The 15,604-nt window shown below is 34.1% G+C and overlaps 1 protein-coding gene across 1 annotated transcript in view; it reads left to right on the plus strand.

Moving 5' to 3' along the window:
- The window catches only part of GRB14 (growth factor receptor-bound protein 14), a 74,964-nt gene extending 59,937 nt beyond the window's left edge, over positions 1–15,027 (plus strand). The window contains exons 8-13 of the mRNA XM_011947083.1: positions 5,529–5,609; positions 10,368–10,484; positions 10,575–10,647; positions 10,763–10,850; positions 13,323–13,416; positions 14,668–15,027. Of these exons, the coding sequence (XP_011802473.1) occupies positions 5,529–5,609; positions 10,368–10,484; positions 10,575–10,647; positions 10,763–10,850; positions 13,323–13,416; positions 14,668–14,814 (600 nt within the window). The 3' untranslated portion in view covers positions 14,815–15,027. The remainder of the gene's footprint in view (positions 1–5,528; positions 5,610–10,367; positions 10,485–10,574; positions 10,648–10,762; positions 10,851–13,322; positions 13,417–14,667) is intronic.
- Positions 15,028–15,604: the final 577 nt, after the last annotated feature.

Raw genomic sequence — 15,604 nt, forward strand, 5'->3', positions numbered from 1 at the left:
TGCACATTTATTTTCAAAAACTGTTTGCCAGTAAATTGAGCAAAACTTAAAATGTATACTTATAACAATTATCAACTATTTCCTTTTAAAGATACTGATTTGGTATCACAGTTAGGGAGGAAATTACAAAATTTTGTTGTTGTTGTTGTTGTTGTTGAAAAGATACAATCCAAGCAATGTGCCTGTCCACATTAGTTAGTATTGCTGCTGCTGAAGCCAACAAAATACATAATTTATCGTTATTACTAAATTTTTGGTTTAAAATAAGAGCATTTAACATTTTCTAAGGTACTCTTTATAATTTATGCCTAGGCACTAATATCATTTGCCAATATAATGATTATGCATTTTACATGTGTGTAATGTATATGTAATCCTTTTCTTACTACAGGAAGATTTAGACTATTAACAATGAGTGTACTAAAACTAGCTTTTCAATATAGTTAGAAATGAAAATCAGAGCAGCTGGAGCATTGTGAAGTCCTTAGGTTCCCCCATTTCATTTACCCTGAAGAAGCGGATGCAGTAAACTTTTCAGTTGATTTGTAGTTTGCATATTTTCCAGGTGTACTTTTTTTCTTCTGCCTTTGCCATTTTTACCTCTTCTGCTCTCTGTTGACTTTTTCCTAGCATCCGACTTAAGAGAGATCAGGGTAAAGAAGGACAGAATGTCATAATCAGAATTATTATCATACCAGGTTTAAAAGAAAGTTTTATTTTGTGTTCTTACAATTTTTAAATTGAGGTAAAATTCACAAAATATAAAATTAATCAAACTATTGTTAATGTGAATAATTCATTGGCATTTAGTGCATTCAGTTCCAAAACATTTTAATCACCTCAAAAGCAAATTTCATACCCATTAAGCGTTACTCCCAGACCCTATCAATCACTAATTTGCCTCTGTCTGTGTAGATTTACCTATTGTAGGTATTTCATATAAGTGGAATCATACAGTATGTGACCTTCTGTTTCTGGCTTTGACTTAGCATAATGTTTTGTGTTTCACCAACATTGAAGCATATGTTAGTGCTTTGTTCCTTTTTATGGCTGTGTACTATTCCATTGTATGTATAGCACTCTATATCTATCTATATGTTGGATAAACACAGTCTATCCATTTTTTCACTGATGGACATTTAGGTTGTTTCTACCTTTGACTATTGTGAATAGTGCTGCTATGAATATGTGTGTATGTATTTGTTTGAGTACAGGTTTTCAATTTTGGGGGAATACATGTAGTAATGAAATTGCTGATTATATGGTAATTCTATGTTTAGTTTTTTGAGAAATTGCCAAAATGTTTTTCCACAGTGGCTGAAACATTTTGCATTCCTACCAGTAATGCATGAGAGTTCCAATTTCTTCATATATTTGTCAATACTTGTTATTTACTTTTTTTGGTTCCTGTTCTTGTTAATTATGGTCATTCTAGTGGATGTGAGGTGATATTGGAAGAAAGTTTTAAAAAATGATTTAAATGAAGCTTTTTGTTTAACTGTGAAATTTACATTCTTTTGCTGTTTTGGCAGATAGCCACCATGTTTACTTCTTTATGAGAGGTTTGCTTGTTTTTCAAATATTCTGCTGTTAAAATCACCTGAGAAGCTTTCCGAATTTACATGTGGTCCCCGCCCCATCCTTAGGGATTCTGAATAAGAACTACTAACTTTGTCTAGCCGTCCAATTTCACAGATAAAGAGGCTGGTACTCTTTGGAAGGCTCTACTCCATCAAGAGTTATGGTAGAGAAAATTACCTTGTGGTTTTTGGTTTTCTCTGTTTTCAAAACTGGAAATCAGGCTAGGCTGCAAGGGGGATGTTCTTCAACCTTGTTAACCCATCTTCCTCTCTTCCTCCCTTGGGCTTAAAGTTTGACACCCAATACAGAAGCAGGTGGTAAGCCTACTTCGTTTAATCAACATTTCACTTAATCTGAGAAACTATTGGTTTTTACCAGGATACATCAGTATTTTTATTAGCATTGGAAGGAAAAAAAAAATGATGCCAATAAAATGATGACATGATGCTTTCATATCACTTATATTTTTTGTTTTATTTATTGAGATAGTTATGTTAGGTTTATTTAAACCTAGATTTTGTAATTTAATCACTTTTGTTTGCACACACTCAGATATATATATATATATACACACACACACACACAGACATAAATGTATTTTACACATACACATATATGTGCATTAGGTATATACACACATAAGTATAAAATAAAATATATAAGTAGAATGCATTAATTGAGGTATCTTTAAAACTTCTTTGTATTCTAAGCCTGGCTTTTCTGAATCATTTTCATCTCAGAGTCACAGATACCTGTATTTTCCATAGGATATGGCATGGGGCTGTGTTCCACTAATATTGCGTGTGTAAGGTTTGATGCTGGTGATTTCTTAATCCCACCAAAGGTATCAGGCAATGACAAATCACTAGGTCCATAGTGAATATAAGATGTTATAGATTATAGGATGCAGTTAAATTTATAGATGTTAAATTTTGAAATGCACATCTAAAAATGGATGAAATACACTAAAAACTTTCTTTAATTCTTCCATTTCCATGATGCTTAGTTCCTGGAAGGATGTTCCCTTCTCACTATTTTTTCTCATCTTACTGTTCTTAAGGCATCTTTCAATCACAGATTCCCAGTTGAAAGATGCTTCATTGTGTTGGTTTTCTATAACTGCTGTAACAAATTACCACCAGGGTAGTGACTTAAAGCAACATAAATTTATTGTTCTTTAGTTCAGAAGCCTGAAATGAGTCTTGCTGGATTAAATCAAGGTGTTGGCAGAGCTGCATTTCTTACTAAAGGCTCTAGAGGAGAATCCAGTTACCTTGTTTTTTGGCAGCCTTTAAAATCCGCCCAGACTTCTTGTCTGGGGGCCCTTTCAACGTCTTCAAAGCCAACACTGTCACACCAAGTATTTCTCACACTGCCATCTCCCTGGTTCTGCCTCTTCTGCCTCTCCCTTCCACTTATTAAGGCCCCTTTTGATTACACTGGGCCCACATAGATAATCCAGGATCATCACCCCACCTCACAATCAGCTGATTGACAACCTTAATTCCCTTTTTCCATGTAGCTTAACATAGGCTCTGGAAATTAGGATGTGGACATCTTTGGGGGACCATTATTCCACCTACCACATCCATGTTTCCTGTTCATTTCAATAATGACGAAGCTTTTCCAGATGAGACTGAAGAGGGAGGAGGCATCTTTGAGGTCCCTTATGTGGAATCTATGAGAACCCAAACAGGAAAGAGATGATATGATCTCTTTTACACTATAAAATATCCAGATCACAGGAATCCAGGGCTTACTCCAGGTCTCACAACACAGACACACCTGTGGCATTCTAATGGTGGAGTGAGTGGGCTTCCCTGGCAATTTCTTGTCAGCAGGGCTCCTCCTGTTGGATCCCCCTGGCTGGTGCAGCTGGGCTCACCGGATGGTAGAAGTGTCTCTAACACGTACTTTGTTTTCTTTTGTTGTCTACTGTGTTATTTCCAGAGTTTACCATTGTACTTAGTGGGGATGAACAAGGAGATATTATCTTGGCTGAACTGGGAGTGCCCTCTTTTTTCATCACACACCACTTGTTAGATACAACCTCCCACCAAGAATCTGGCCACTTGTTTTATTCTTATGTCCTTTTCTTTTATATGTACATTAAGTCTTCATATGGATCAGATGGAGACTCTCTTTTTCTCTTAGGATAAATTCTAATTACACATAGAATTATAGAATATCTGAGACTTACACAATGGGAGATTTTCTTATGTGTAATGTGCTAGTTACATGTTGTCTCTTTTCCTTCCCTTTCAATTAGAACTCTGCTAGGTCCTCCCTAACATATTTTGGTCCCCTATCTGCCCCGCCATAGGATGGGGAAATGTTAAGGTGACCCCCGCCCTACCTCTTGTCCAGAGTTAAATGCCTACTAAAGACCTCCAGCAGCACAGAGGCAACTACCTAACACTGCAGGTACCAGGGACAATACACCTTTGAAGAAAACAGACTTATTAGTAGGTAGCAGGCTTTTCAATGCAGATAAATAAAAGGTGGCCAAGCAGCATGTTTCTTGTGAAAATGTTGGTTTGAGGTTATTATATATTCTCCAAAATGAATTTGACTAGGAATTAAGCTCCTCTGCCTTCTTTTTAAAGCTATTGTAGGCTTAGAGTTGATTTGAAATAAATTTCATTAGGTCCCATTAATGTCAATCAAACCTTAAATTAAAAAATAATTTTTAGAAGTTGGGAAATAATTGGATAAGAAGTCAACACAGAGAATTTTAAATGAGTGTGGGTTTGCCTTCATGTTAAAAGCAAAATCTTGAAAACAGTGACTCCTCTAGACTCCCTCTGATATTTTTTTTTTTTTTTTGCCTAATTACCAAATATATCCATTGTGCTAAAATTGCTTTTAAGGAAATAGTCTTTAGTAGAAAAACAGCTCTGTTGAAATGTTTAAATAGAATTTATCCTTCGGGTAAGATTTGCTTCCATAGTGTCTATTTAATCTCTTTCATATAAAACCTAACTTTTAAGTTCATTATGGCTCTATGAAATGGACAGAATTGCAGAATATAGGGGAAAAGAGGCTGTTTATTTCATTATTTTCTGTTTCTTTTCTTTCTTTCTTTCTTTTTTTTCCCCACAAAATGACTTAAACCTGAATTTGGAGGTTAGCTTCCAAATTCAGATGTGGAAAACTCCAGGACAAGTTTGGTCTTGGCAGTTGGCATTCTTACTGTTTTTCAAACTAATAATCCAGTTATAATCCAGACCTGTTTTCTAATTCTGTCCTGCCAGCTCAATCCATATGATGCTGCCTCCTGAAAGTGAAGACACTGAAATTCTTATCTTCTGCCACTTACATTGTACCTTGAAACCTTTTGTCTGAAATCAGCTTGATTCCCCACTATTTTGGTTTCCCTGAATTTGAAGTAAAACATTAATAACGGTATTAATAGTTTTGATATGAGGATGCTATATTGTCGATAATTTTCAACATAGGACCATGTTTATGGATTTACCAAAGAGGGAAAGTAAATCATTAGTCATTCATCAGAGAGGTACAATAAATTTTGCACAGTGTTGCTTAGCATGCGTGTGACGTTTTTGGAATCTTTGTACCAGAAAGCACGTCACCCTTCCCAAGTGAGTTTTTTTTTTTTTTTTTTTTTTTTATCATGAGGCAGTGTATTATGCCAAATAGTTGTGGTACAATTTGGTGCTAAGAATAATGAGTAGAAATGTCAGCTCCAGAACTCTGTACAGGTGAGCTGGACTTTAAGTTGTAGGTCTAAGTAAAAGACTTCAATTGTCTTTTTAAATGTATTATTGCAGGGCACTAAAAGTTTATCTTTCAAAATTTTGGTTGCTTTACTTGTTTGCTTTAATTCTTTTTATGTTTATATTGTATAATTGATGAAAGTGTTGATTTTCATAGATTATCAGATTAGTAAAAGTGGTGGGAATGTGTTTTATTTATTTATTCTGCAGTATGGCATGCAACTGTACCAGAATTATATGCATCCATATCAAGGTAGAAGTGGCTGCAGTTCACAGAGCATATCACCTATGGTAAGGACCAAATTCTTGAGCCTGTATTTTGTTTTACATTTACATTATATTCATTTAAATTACACTACATAACAATATTTTATAATAATTTACATTACTTTCTGTTGGTTAAGTAATTCTTTGGCACCATTTATAATGTTACATTGACTTTTTTATTCTTGTATTTTATTTGCTTGCAACCTATGTGATAAAATCATATCATAATACATAAAGTATTTAATAAAACATATAATAGTATATGTTAAAGTTTTAAATATTTGAAAGAATTATGTGTATTTCTCTGTCATTACAACATTTGAAGATTAGATCTTAAAAATATAATTTACAGAACATATTCCTTGGCATTTTAGATTATGTTTTGTTAATTATTAGTTTTGATTGTGGCTTCATTTTTTATTTTAATACTGATTCTGGGATTGTCACAATCTAGTATAAAGATGCCAGTGATTTGGAATTTTAAAAGCTACAGTATACACATGTGAGCTCTTTTGCATTGTGGCTTTCTAACAGTAATTTTTTTAAGTTCCAAGTCCTTTAAAAGCAGACTGCTTTCCAGGAAACCCAAAAACCGCAAGCCAAAATATAGGTCGTGTGTTACATTAACTCTAGCACTGCTTTTCAGACTTATACTAAATGTAACTTGGATATTTATTTGCAGACACACACAGGCACATCTTTTTCCTTCTTTAGGATCTAATTTTAATTTCATGTGCATTAACATAAGAAATGTATTTCTGAACTTAAGATTTATGTTCTGCTATTTTTGCTGCACTCCTTAAGATAGAGTATATTAGGAGTTCAGATGTATGCGCATGTGTTACAAATCAGTTAATGTGCATTTTTTTTAAATCTACATTTTCACTTAGGTTAAAAATATGCTCTTCATGGATGTGACCAGGGAAGGTGCATTTACCCCACGTGTAATATAGTAGATGAAATGCTCAGTTCTAGGAATGAAGCATGAAATAATGTTGATTATGAAACCTGATAGACTATATAGAAAAAGAACCCCAATTTTGTAGTTGCATCGCTTTAAGTTATGGAAGAATAACTTTTCATCTTTGTGTAGTATTACTTTTAAGTTCTAAAATAAGAAACTAAGGAACACAGTGAATTTTTATAAAAGCAATCATGTTAAGATGAATATTTTTACATTTTTTCAGCTTACTTTTATCTTTCATTTCATATGTATATAAGAATAACAATGAATTTTATTATATTAATCCTTTCCTAAAGTCCTCCAAATTTCTTTTAGAGTCCAAAGTTATTATGATGAACATGTTAATAGCAGCCAAATATTTGGAGGCAATTATTGTTTAGTGTCCTCTTAACCATAGGAAAAATGGTTATAAAGGAAGTTCTTCCTATTCTCATCACCTTCAGCATACATGTGTGGTATTACCCTTGCCTTTTTCCACTGAAAGTGATGCTGCTGTTGATCAAGATGTGGATGACAGTTTAATGAGTGTGACTTTCCTTGTTCAGTGCCAGGTAAAGGAAGAGATACTCCTTGAGTGAGTTTGGTTGGGAATAGTGGTTGTAGGATGCAGGTGCCCGTGTGGGAAAGACCTATCCTGTCTGGCAGTTTTCATAATCAGACACAGTAGTATGTGAGAATTACATCTTTAATATTATTAATTTACATGAAGGAAACTTAGAAGTTTTGGGAAGTAGTTGTGTTGGTGTCTGTATAAAATCTCACTTTTCCAGATTATTTGGGAAGAATCAGGGACCTAAAAGATGCCAGTACTCTTTACTAGCCTTTGTTGCTTTTCATCCAGGCACTATTTTCAGCGATTAACACATAAGTTTTTACTATACATTTTAGTATAAAACTTTAGTTATATTTTTAAAGGAACAATATTCTTTTCTTTCTTTTCCTAACTTTTCCAGGTATACATTTTGAAAAAGGAAATGAGAAAAAAACTCAAACCATAATGAACGTCTTAGCTATATATAGCATGTAACAGCCACCCCATCAGCCTTTGAAGTAAGAATCAATCAGCAGCAGACATTTCAGGAAGCCAAATATATTTGGTCCTTTTTAGGGAAAACAAAAGATTCCTTTAAAGGAACATTTATCAATATTGCCCTGGCTAGAGTGAGGGGATGGAGGTTTGGGGAAGGCGAGTCTACTCAAGCTCTTTTTATTCTTCACTTTTGACCTGAAGATAAACATTCTAAACTGCAATTTCTTCACTGTATTTCCCACTCTATGGAACATAAAAGAACCCTGCACCAGACACATCTGTCACTGCTTTTACCATAAGCTGCCTGTGTGACTTTGGTCAAGTCACTGGTATACTGCAGTGTAACATGAGGGTGATGGTTGTATAATCTAGAAACCATTGCACTTCTGATGTCTGTAGCTTCGTATAAAGCAAATGAGAGAATAATATCTGAAGAAATTTTGTGCCTTCTTGCTAATGGTGGCACTGTAAGTTTATCTAAATCCTTCAAATGGGATGACACTGGTTGTCACCTAGCCAGACTGCCTGAAAAACCATTTTATGTGCAGCCTCACTAAGAATGAGTAGATGTGATCTCAAAGTGTGGGCTGGATAATCCAGGGTATACCCAGACCTATTTTTTTTTCTTAAAAAGAAAGTCATGCCATTAAAATCATGGACCCCATTTTTAGGGCCTGCCCTGTTCATCTCCTAAGAAGGAAGAGCTAGAAAAGGGGACAAGTGTTGGAGAAATATAACCAACTCTGAATGTTATCAACATTACTTTTCTATGTGAAAGAAACTGAGCTGAAAATGACCTTTTGAGTTTGTCAGACTCTGCTTTACTCCCATTTCTTTGTCCACCAATGATAAACTATTAATTTTTCATCCACTACCTGCCATTCAGTAGAAAACATTTGCTATATTCCTGTGTTTTCCCTTAATCTAGTTAATGTAGCAAATGAAAACGTTCCTTATTTGTAGTGTCGTCTTCTTATGTATGTCAAGTAAATAGGGAACACGGGATCTTGTTTTATTTCCTGGCCTGCTATACTAGAGGGAGAAAAATAGGACAACTGATTACGTTTATTTTTTTCTTAATATAATGGTATTTTTATGTTGCCAGGGAGTTGAGATTACAGAACCTACCTTGGTATGTAAAGGGAGAGATATTATAAGGATAAAGCTGTTATGATTGAGGAAACTTACTCTGCAGTTTGGGCAGGTGGATGCTTTTCATTAATGTCAGCAAAGCACAAGTACATCCGACTGGTCTGCAGACCTGCACAGAAGCTCACGGGGTGAGAAGGGCGAACTAAGGTGTGACAGCAAATAGAGATTACAGAGACAGCATCTGTGTGGAAAGAGCAGCTGTCAGTTAGAAAGGCTCCTGTAACAAATGAAAGATTGCATGCCAGATCTCTAGAAATACAGATGAACCATAGTAAGATTGTAGGCCACTACAGCATAGTTTGAAGAGAAAATTACGAATGCTAATAAAGTGGAATATGTGATGCAGTGGTAAAGGAGTCCTAACGTTTTTTGTGGATAAGGTTTTGTTTGAAGCCCACATTTGACTATAGTCTATGTAACCAAGCCAGGTATAGCGGAATCCACATAAAGGGAGATAAAATGTTTTTAAGCCAGGGGGCCCCAGATGCAGTCTGGCTAGTAGTTTACTATTATAACTCCACTTTGGGTTTTGCTCTTCTATTAATTAGTAGAAAATAACTGTTATTTTCCATAGGTGTTTTTAAATATTTTTCTTTTGGAGAATTTTAATTCCTTCTTGATATTGTATGCACTGAGTGGGATTCTTGACTAGGGATTTTGGCAATGGTCTTTCTTAGGATTCATGACTTGTTGTGGGATGGCATACTTGTTAAAAGATGGTTGTAAAGTAGAGCCCCAAACAAACAAAAAAGAAAAATAAGATCCAGGTTTTGCATATTTTACTTTCAACTCAAAGAATATAAATACAAGAAGTAATTAGCAAAGACAATGACTTCATCACTTGTTTAAACTAAGTTCTTTAAAGTTGCCTTCTATGAGTTTATATTCAGGCTATTTTTGCAGCCTGCATGTGGCCAAGTGTATTCTCACAAGATGAAAATGTGTTCATATGTTAAATCATGGAAATTTTAAGATTATGGAATTATCGGGATTATTCTTTCTCTAAATTTTATTTTCTAAGTAAGATGAAAGTTGATGTGATAAACTTTTAAAATACATATTCTAGTTTGCTCCATAATAAAACTCATTAAAAATATTAGTATTATTTCTCAAGAGATGTATATCAATCTAAGTTATAACTTTTGTGTATCTTGAATCTTAAAAACTAGTTGCTTCATAAGTAGATGGATTTGACATTTAATTGATGACTGATGGATCTCAAAGCTTAATGGAGAGATCAATTCAGAAACAATGTATCTTTTTAACCATAGGAAGAGCTATTCCTTTCTAAATGGAAGTTTTCCCTTTTTACTAGAGAATATGAAAAGATAAGTTTGTTTTAGAAGAAAGACATACTTTAAAAGCTTTTAATCTGTTTATTCAACTCTTCAGTTACCTTAACAAATTACCATTTAGCTTATTTAACAAAAATATTTTATAGCGCCATTGTATCTTGAATATGTATTTTCACTTTAAATTTTCTGCTAGCCACTTTGGGCACCGCCTTCTAGAATGGAAATGTACTGCCAGAAAAACACTGAGAGAAAAACACTGAAATTGACAAGCACTTTCTATTTCTTTGAAAGATAACTTTCAAATAATATTTTCATGATTCAAATGTGTTTCTTTTTTCCAGAGAAGTATATCAGAGAATTCCCTGGTAGCAATGGACTTCTCAGGCCAGAAAAGCAGAGTTATAGAAAATCCCACTGAAGCCCTTTCAGTTGCAGTTGAAGAGGGACTCGCTTGGAGGGTACAAGTAGCTTCACGTTCTTCAAAATATTTATGATTTCAGTTTGTTTCACCAAAAAACTTGAGATCTGTTTTCCCCTTCCTTGCTCAGAAAAAAGGATGTTTACGCCTGGGCACTCACGGTAGCCCCACTGCCTCTTCACAGAGCTCTGCCACAAACATGGGTATGTCTGTTCATAGTCATTGCCACTAAGTAGATGGATAGACGTGGAAAGGATATGTAATGAGATTGCAGTCATCTCAAACAAAGCTTTGCATTCATCCATCTTATTTCTTTAGCTATCCACCGGTCCCAGCCATGGTTTCACCACAAAATTTCTAGAGATGAGGCTCAGCGATTGATTATTCAGCAAGGACTTGTGGATGGGTACGTTTGGTATTTTTAATTTTGAGTACTTGTGATTTGGATTTCTCCTATAAGCAGTAATTATTTATTCCACAGCCACAAAGAGTTCTTGATTTGGGCTTATCATAAAACAGAAGTGACATTGTTCTGTAAATGAGGTTGTCATTGTATTCTAACAGTATCTTTATTATACCTGGTACATAGTGTGCCTGGTATTTTTATATAAATGAATAAATAACAGAATAGAATATCTTGTTCTTAACCAGTGATCACTGATGTTACCCATTATGTGCTGATTCTAGCATCTCAGATATCAACTGATGGGGGGAAAATGAACTTGTTTTTAAGTGTCAATATTTTTATTTGAACATATGATTTCAAAGTATGGTTTATATTGTGACGTTATGTCACCTGTTGTAGTTTTTAGGCATGATGCAATGTGTATTAAGTAAAAAACTGTTTCGTATGTGTTTTGAACACTTATTTTTTTTCTGCTTACATCCCTATTGTCCTTTCTCTAAATTTTAACATCTTAAAGTAATATAAACCTGTGAAAAGAGTACCTTTCAACTGCTTCTCATGTTGTCTTTTGCTGGGGTACCATGGAATTCAAAAGAGAAATATAAAATATATTATGAAAAGTTTATAATGTGAAGAATTTTATTTTTCTCAAATTACTCGATGTTTCGGATATTTTCTATAATACTGGATAAATTCCCTTTCCAAATGCAGTACAAATGAGGGAGGTTGTATTGTGGTTTAGATGAGAAATGAAATCACTATCAATTTAAACAAGTGGTGATGGGATCTTTTATCTTCAAAAGTTGACTTCAGATAATGACAAGGTTTCAAGGTGATTTAATACTGAAATTTGGATAAAAATGCTTCTTCACATGGAAGATTATTAATAGCAAGTACAGCATTTCCCCAGACTGTAAATAAGATATTTTAATGTGTTTCTTTGCATGGAGTGCAGTCTTTTTGGATATAAATTTGAACAATCAGTAGAATTACAATCTGATGAAACCAAGAAAATAAATGAGTCACAAAGAATTATTAAAATGTTTTGAAGGATTATAATTTTCTTTATTTCTGAGCCCAGTATTTATAAAGTGAATGAAATGATCGTATAAAAATGATAATATTTTATTTTTAATATTTTTGGTATTCTTTTGGAGAGGTGTGATGGTGCCAAGTGATCCACTAGGTGGTAGTGGTGATCTGCTTGAGACTGGGAAGAGAATTACAGCTTGATTTCCCAGTGAAACGCCCCTTTGTCCCATTTCCCAGTGATGTAATGTCGGAATCACACAGTGCAAATGAAATGGATAACCTCGTCAGACATCTGTGATGCTTTAAATTTGGCTGCCTCTTGGCCCAGGCACAGTGAGATTCGTATTGGATTCACCAGTGGGGATCATTTACACAGTGTGATTACCAACAATTAATACAAAACTGGTTTTGCATTGCACTGCCAGTAAGTAAGAATCTACTTCTGGCAGCATTTTTCTCTTAGGCCATTAGAGGCCATGTCTTGTTTTTCTAGCCTGACATTATAGAGGCTTTTCTGCTGCATTCTTCAAGGTTAAAGTATGTGTTGATCAGATGGTTTTTTTTTTTTACTTAAAGTATTTTGCTTAAACATTTGATAAATAATTTCAAGATTTTTTTAAACCAATATATTCATTTTTTTCTTGCTCTTGTGTATGTAACAGTTAAAACCAGAATCAAAAGAAAGGGTATCCAGTATAGAAGAGGGGGTTATAATAAAATAAAATTTCAGGCCAGGCGTGGTGGCTCATGCCTGTAATCCCAGCACTCTGGGAGGCTGAGGCAGGTGGATCACTTGAGGTCTGGAGTTTGAAACCAGCCCGGCCAATATGGTGAAACCCCGTCTCTGCTAAAAATGCAAAAATTAGCTGGGCACGGTGGCATGTGCCTGTAGTCCCAGCTACCTGGGAGGCTGAGGTGGGAGAATTGCTTGAACCCAGGAGGCAGAGATTGCAGTGAGCCGAGAGCACTCCAGCCTGGGCGACAGAGTGAGACCCTGTTTCAAAAGGAAAAAAAATTCATTCTAAATTCTTACCTTCTTTCAAAGCTTAACATGACCCAGAAGGTAAAATAACAATATGCAAATGCCTTAATCTTTAGGCAAAATAGTTACATGTGAATACCCAGTTTCCCAGTGCAAAGAGAATGTAGCACCAATTGTTGATGCAGACATAACAGCGTATTGTTTATTGTGATCAAACAATCTGACAAATGGGTTGTGTATTTAGCCTATTAAAATTACATTAGCACCAATGTCAGCTTTATAGCACAGATTATGTTATACCATATTGATTGCCAAGTTGGATAATCCCACCCATTGAATACATAGTAAAGGAGTCCCCAGCTACATTTATGCATACACTTCTTGAATTTGTTAACACTATAGTTCTATGAAATCCATGAGTAAATACAGAAACATTGAAATTCCTTCTCTCTCTTTAGAGTTTTCTTGGTACGGGATAGTCAGAGTAACCCCAAAACTTTCGTACTGTCAATGAGTCATGGACAAAAAATAAAGCACTTTCAAATTTTACCAGTAAGTAATTTGTGATTTCACATTCGTATACTAGAAATGATCTTAATGCATAAGCTTTTGATCTTAATGCATAAGCTTTTGGAAACTTTGGTTTTCTTTTGGTCTTTTTATTAAATATAATTTGGGAGCTTGTGCTTTGACTATAGTTAACTTTGGCAGAAATGATTTTATGAGCCTGAATTAATATAAGAAATACAGGAATTGTAAAAATTAAATTTTCCCTTTTCTATGAAATATGATTTAGCAATATTGTATAGACCCCATGCCACCTATTGTTAAAAGGGCACTAAAGCTTCTTTCTCCTGAATTCTACTAACGGCTCTTTAGAAAACATTACTTTAAAGCCCTTTCTCCTCTCTTTTCTCAAAATTTTTTTTTTTGTTTTTAATGCCTTTGGCTAGAAACAGAGATTCTATGGAACTGGTGAAGATTGAAAGCACTCTGAACACATTTTTAAAAGTTCTGTGATTGGGCTTCTCTGTGGCACACAACTTGCTTTGGGATTTCTGTTGCCTCTGCTGCTGTGTGTCTGTGTGGGTGTGCATATATGTATGTAATGTGTGTAGTATATTGGAACTGAATGGTGTGGAATGAAGATTCAGTCTTTTTGGAAAGGTATTCCATTATATTGCTAAATTACTAGTGCATCCTTTTGAATTGCCTCTTTTTGGAATTATCCAAGGGCTATATAAAGTATCCTCTCTACTTCTTTTAGTTTGTGATCAATGTCCCTAGCAAATATGAATTGTTTAGTACCAGAAGACTTCCCTGATTTAAAAAAAAGACAACTGACAAAATGACATTCCATTAGCATAATATGTGATTGCTTCAGAATAAATCTACTAATGAAATTATGTAAATATTCATTTTTGTGGCTAAGTAGATAACATTTAGAAAAGCAAATTAATTTCTCTAAGTGGGAGCATTAAAGTCTTCATTTACTTTTACTCGGAATATTGTAGATTTCTTGCATTGATTCAAAATAGTCATACTGTCTTTACTAACAGAATGTTGGGAGAATTAGAACTAGATGAAGTATAGTAGCAATGCTTATCCAGGGATCAGCTGATATTTCTTTTAAATGCAAGTGATGTTACAAAAAACAAGTAGATATGCCATAACATTCTTTTCACTGTCTTTTAGTTTGAAAAACTTGGCAATTTTGGCATGTGGAGATAGTTTGCAATCGAATATGACTGTCCTTCTGTGTAATGTACCCTCTTTACTTATTTGTTGCTTTTCCTTCTGCAGGTAGAAGATGATGGTGAAATGTTCCACACACTGGATGATGGCCACACAAGATTTACAGATCTAATACAACTGGTGGAGTTCTATCAACTCAATAAGGGCGTTCTTCCTTGCAAGTTGAAACATTATTGTGCTAGGATTGCTCTCTAGCCAAACCAGAAGTGACTTATTAAACTATGAAAGAAAAAGGACTCAAGAAAAATAATAAAAGACCATAAATAAGGGTGAAAACATTACCATGTGAAAAGAATGTATTTTACCTGCAAGTTACAAAAAAAATAGTTTGTGCATTGCAAATAAGCAAAGACTTGGATTGACTTTACATTCAAAATTTAAAATTCATTAGTTAAAATTAAACCTTAGAAAAAAATTGACTTGGTGTGTTCTTGTGTGATTTTTACATTACTATAATATTTTCTTCAAATATGCATATTAAAACATCTGTCTCCCTTATTTACTATATAGCAACATCAGAATTCTCAAACACAAAATATGAAATAAATTGAGGGTCAGAAATAATTATTTGTGCACTAAATTTCAATTATACTATTTTTTAATGTTAAGAAATATGATAATAACTTATCAATTAAAAGAAACTATCCACAACCTGTTAATGAAAGTAAAAACTATTTTGAACTATATATTTTCTGGGTTTATGATCTTCTCAAAATGAAATCATATTTTGAGATAGTAGCTTTAAACCATTTTGAAATATGTTGATTTTTTTCCAGGTAATTTAAAAATATTATTAAATAGTTCATTATATAATTTATACTGGTATTGTACCCATTAGTGGCATATTGTTCATTGTATATTCTTCCATTCATTTAATGATTGGCTAGTACTACTTGTTTTTAAAGAAGTAATTAAAATGTAGAAGAGATGTATGTAATTTGAACACACCTTCTCATGGTATATAATCTGTGACAATGTGACATTG

Source organism: Colobus angolensis, unplaced genomic scaffold (assembly GCF_000951035.1).
Source record: "Colobus angolensis palliatus isolate OR3802 unplaced genomic scaffold, Cang.pa_1.0 Scaffold259, whole genome shotgun sequence".
Lineage (NCBI taxonomy): Eukaryota > Metazoa > Chordata > Mammalia > Primates > Cercopithecidae > Colobus > Colobus angolensis.